The sequence below is a fragment of the Grammomys surdaster genome, unplaced genomic scaffold (genome assembly GCF_004785775.1).
Source record: "Grammomys surdaster isolate TR1022 unplaced genomic scaffold, NIH_TR_1.0 331, whole genome shotgun sequence".
In the NCBI taxonomy this organism is placed as follows: Eukaryota; Metazoa; Chordata; class Mammalia; order Rodentia; family Muridae; genus Grammomys; species Grammomys surdaster.
This window is the reverse complement of record NW_021604750.1, coordinates 868,695-873,294: the sequence shown is the minus strand read 5'-3', so window position 1 is coordinate 873,294 and position 4,600 is coordinate 868,695. Positions and strand designations below refer to the sequence as shown.

Here is a 4,600-nt window from a genome sequence, read left to right as displayed (position 1 = left end):
TCTAGACAGTTCCCCTGTCTCCCTGTAAGAAGGCCTGCATGCCTTTGTCTGAGGTCACCATTTTGGAAAATGGTTGACCCCCGAATGCTGGTTGTTTCTGCAGAATAAATGCTCTTTGTCTTTGCATACTATCTAGTCTGGGGTCTTCCTTCAGCGATTTTCAGATTCTTACATTAGTATATCTAAAATGTCCTATAGTACAATTAGTTAGGATTTAAAAATTATTTAAATAGCATTTATATTTTATTAATAAAAATGGGAGAATACACAGTGACTCCTTCCAAAGTCTCATTTTAAATCATTTAAATAAAGGTAGGATAGTTCATAGAATATAAATAACTATCAATTGATGGGAGAAACTAGTTAAAGTATATAAATTTTTGGTTATTTTAAGTACATATTTCTTTCATCTGTTACTTTCACTCTAACCATTAGGCCAAAATTGTGCTCTCAATTATTTAATTTTAGGCACAGTAGTTCTAGTATATGTCACATGTAAATTTTACATCATAACAAAAAGGGTTCACAAAATAATTCAGACCTAGATCATGATGGTTAACTGTATTGATTTGACCTAGAATTTTATTTCATAGTGGACTTTACCAGTTATTCCTCTCTTCAGAAAACAGCTGTTCTGCCTGTCCTCCAGCCTCATCTGTATCAGATCCTGCCAATGAGCCATCCTAGCTACAAGGTGGATGGTTAATGACCCAAAACTTCAGGTGGGCTGAAAAGCTCTGGACAGGAAAGCTGACTTGGCTGATGACACCTCCTGGTCTTCTTATCAGGAGATCCCCACAACAAACCAGATGGTACTTACCACTTCCTGTCTTCAGGGCAACAGGCTTGCAGATGAAATCTTCCATCCCCAAAGTCCCTCTCCCCCTTTTCTATCCTATAAAACCCCAAGCACCCCATGCAACATGCAGTCTCCATTTCTGTACAGAGACTGCAGCCCTTCAGTTCTGATTAGATGAACAATTTGGCTTCTGGAGATGCCTATTTGTTTTTATTTCCATCAATCTGATAACAAGGGACCTTATAATATTTAATAAATAATACAGGCACAAAGTGTGATGCTTTAACATGGGGGATGGTGAATGAGAATTCCTGAAAAGAGGCTGTCTCTACAGAGATGGAGTGACTTATTCTGAAGGGATCTGCACACTGCAGTGTGCTCCCCTCTGGACCCAGCATTAGGCACAGACCACATCCAAACACCAATATCCAAGCACAAGTAAAACACAAAGAGATCCTTTACTAAGCAAGACAAAGAGACAAAATGGCTTAATCTGAATCGGGTAGAAACAACAACAAATAGCTATGTGGGTGTTAATTTAAGAGGGAAAAGGTGGAGGTCTGTGTTAAAATGAGTTAGGATGGGTTGGCAAGTTCTGGTTGGGTATTTTATTTTTTTTATTTTTTATTTTTTTTACTTAAGCAGTCTTTAATGAAAGCCGTGCATGAGATGTCTCTACTCCTGCATCTTCTCAATCGTTTCTTCTTTGTATTTGCCCTTCTCCTTTCCTACTTGCCGGGACTTTGCTTTCCTCTCCAGGATCTTCTTGCGGTCCTTGTCCAGCTTTAGCCTGGTGATAACTACCTTGCTGGGGTGGATGCCCACATGCACGGTTGTGCCGTTAGCCTTCTCTCGCTGGACTCCCTCAATGTAGATGACATATTTCTTCCTGTACACTTGGACCACTTTGCCAATCTGCTGGCCTTTGTAGTGTCCTCGGACAACCTGAACTTCATCATCCTTTCGAATAGGCATAGACCGAACATTATACTTCTGTCTCAGTTCTTTGGAAAGAGGGGAAGACATGATCTTCCTCCAAATGTGAGAAGGTGCATTGAAATGCCGTTTGCGGTTCTTGCTTCGGTCAGAAGTCACGAAGGGATTGAATTTCATTTTGGCGGCTGCGATCCACCGATGGCCGCAAAAAGCCTGGTTGGGTATTTTAATTACAGTAGTCAAAATAATGAATTATGATTGATGGATCTTGATGTTTTGATAGTTGGACCTTGGTGATCGGCCTCAGGAATGAGTTAACCAAGTGGCCAAATAAGGGACTAGACCTTTGTTGACTAGCCTTAGGAACATAATCGAATGGTTTACTAAGTGGGAGCGAAGGGGAAGGACAAAACCTGCTGACACAGTATTTGCCATCCTTGTGCCTGCTAGAACCCTCCAGACAATGAAATGCTGCAGGCCCAGAGGCTAATTATTTTAACTTGGGCTAGCTATAGCACCTGGGACAGCAGGCATTCCTTGCTCATTTCTGTGTTGTAACTAACATCTTGTGGTGGAATCTATTAAGTTAGCAGATCACTAGTTTCCACCAACTCAAGAGCTAAAACTGCCTTCAGAAAAGGTCTTAGGCCTATAGAAAAGTTTTCCCCATTTTGCTGTAACCATCTCTTTGATGTACCCACTGATGTATTTTAAACTTGATTTATGATTTTCTTGTTCTGTAAAACTACATGAAACTGCTTCCACACGCAAATATGGAATTTAAAGAAATATAATTCTGTGTTTCTGGGGCTGCGGCCATCCAAAATGACTACAAAATAAACTATGTATTGTTTCTTTTTCTTTTCTTTTTTTTGTATTGTTTCTCTTTATATAAGAGCTTTATTTTTTTTCATCAACAGTGATGACATTTATTTCCTCTCCCCACTTACGATTCATCAGTTTTGACAAAGAAGAATGGGCTTCCAGGACCAGGAGTTAGATCCTTGATAGGCCAACAGATATGGAGAGGAAGCATAAATAGATTTTTAAAAACAAACAAAAAAAGATGGTAAATATCCAGCTTCTTCTTTACCCTTTGACCCATGACAAATATCAGGACAAATACATGGCAAGTCTTTTGTGCCACCAGTAAGGAGCCCTTGAAGATGGAAATGTCCAAGGAGTTCATGGCGGGCCCCAGGACATGCCCTCCTCGTTAAGAGGCTTTATTTTACAGACTCCAATCTGTCTGTCTGTCTGTCTGTCTGTCTGTCTGTCTGTATGCACATGTGTTCAACCACAGAGGGACCCACCTCTAGGTGAAGAAAGCATACCAAGTCTTTTTGTACTGAATGAAGACATTCCTCGTTTGCCATCTTGTTTACTTATCACCTCTTTCCCTGTCTGATTGTCATAGCGCTATGTGACTCCAATATTCCCTAACATAGTGATAATAATTCTTCTAATAAACTTCTTATCACTATCAATCATCTCAGTGTTCCCTTTAAACCTCTTATCTGAGACATTAAAACATGCACTTGCCTTTTAGAAAATGACTGTGAAGAAAAGAGGAATTCACAATCATGTTGTCATGGTTAGGCCAGGATTTGAAGAACATTATGAAGAACCATGCATCATACTAGAGGCTGCATGATGGGGGTACCTTCAGGTAGAAAAATGTTACAGATATTTAAAAAACATTAAGATGCAGATGTGTTGAGACCAGGGCAGGTGGATCTCTGTGGGTTTGAGGCCAGCCTGGTCTATATAGTAAGCTCCAGGACAGCCAAGGCTATGTAGTGTGAAGGGCTCCAGATGTTACCAGATCTCACCTTTCAAAGTCTCTCTCTCACCCCAACCCACCTCACTTTAGACAATTATTATATCACAATGTATGCTTAGTTGGTAAGGGTCCTTGCCATCCAGGCTGAAGACCAGAGTTTGATCTGGGACTCACATGATTTCACTGACTTCTGCAAACAGTTCTCTTGACTTTCAGTCATGACACACAAAATAAACAAATGTAATAAAACAACACAGTGAAAACTCCTTGTCAAAATTTGTAGAACTATGGTTTAGGATGGGTCTTCCAACCCAACTTGCATTTTTGTGTATGGACCTGGTTCCAGGAGAAGGTAATGCTAAGGTAAGAAGGTAACTAAGGCCTGTGTGCTCACAGTGAGAAAGAGAAACTGCGCTTCTCCCCACCCCCTTTACTCTGTTGTGTATAGTGGATAAAGGACAAATTCTCATTTACAAAATCTTGTCTCTCTAGATTCCAAAGAGCTTGTCAGCATATTAAAAAAAATAGTTTAGTAAACTAACACATTTTCTGTATTCTGTGTTGATAGCTACTTCTGAGTATCATAGTCCACTGGCTGGTAGAGAATTGAAGGATTCTGGAACAGAATGCAGTAGTCTGTACTTTGTACCCCGGACAAAAGTCATGTGCTAGCTGCCCTTTGTTTTGCCGTGTATGTACTGAATCATTATGGGAAGACATGTCTAAATTTTTCAACACCTAGACTGTGGATGTTAAGGAGATCTCCAGTTTTGACAAATAAATAAAATTAGCTCACTTTTGTACATTTTATGTTGAAATCCACAGGAAAGAATCTTCTCTATGAAAGACATAAGAATTGAGTTAGCCGTTTCTAAGCTTTATGTGCACCTATATTTATTTGCCTGGTGTTTCAAAGAGAGAGGATGTGAGGAGGGAAATTTTCAAGGAACAGTCATATTTAGAACCTACTTCAGATTATAATCATCACTACACCAACAATCTTTCTTTACTAGTGTTGTGGGCATAGCCAGTAAGTTCTTACAGAAAATATTTACTTTTTCTAGACATTTAAAGGTACTTGC

The 4,600-nt window shown here is 39.6% G+C and overlaps 1 protein-coding gene across 1 annotated transcript; it reads right to left on the bottom strand.

Moving 5' to 3' along the window:
- Positions 1-1,419: 1,419 nt before the first annotated feature.
- LOC114630183 (60S ribosomal protein L26-like) lies at positions 1,420-1,912 on the bottom strand. Its single transcript, XM_028778271.1, has one exon. It carries the CDS (start codon positions 1,910-1,912, stop codon positions 1,475-1,477), a length of 438 nt encoding a protein of 145 aa, XP_028634104.1. The 3' UTR covers positions 1,420-1,474.
- Positions 1,913-4,600: the final 2,688 nt, after the last annotated feature.

Coding starts and splice junctions, on each gene's coding strand:
- LOC114630183 (XM_028778271.1), bottom strand. CDS start 1,912: ATGAAATTCAATCCCTTCGTGACTTCTGACCGAAGCAAGAACCGCAAA.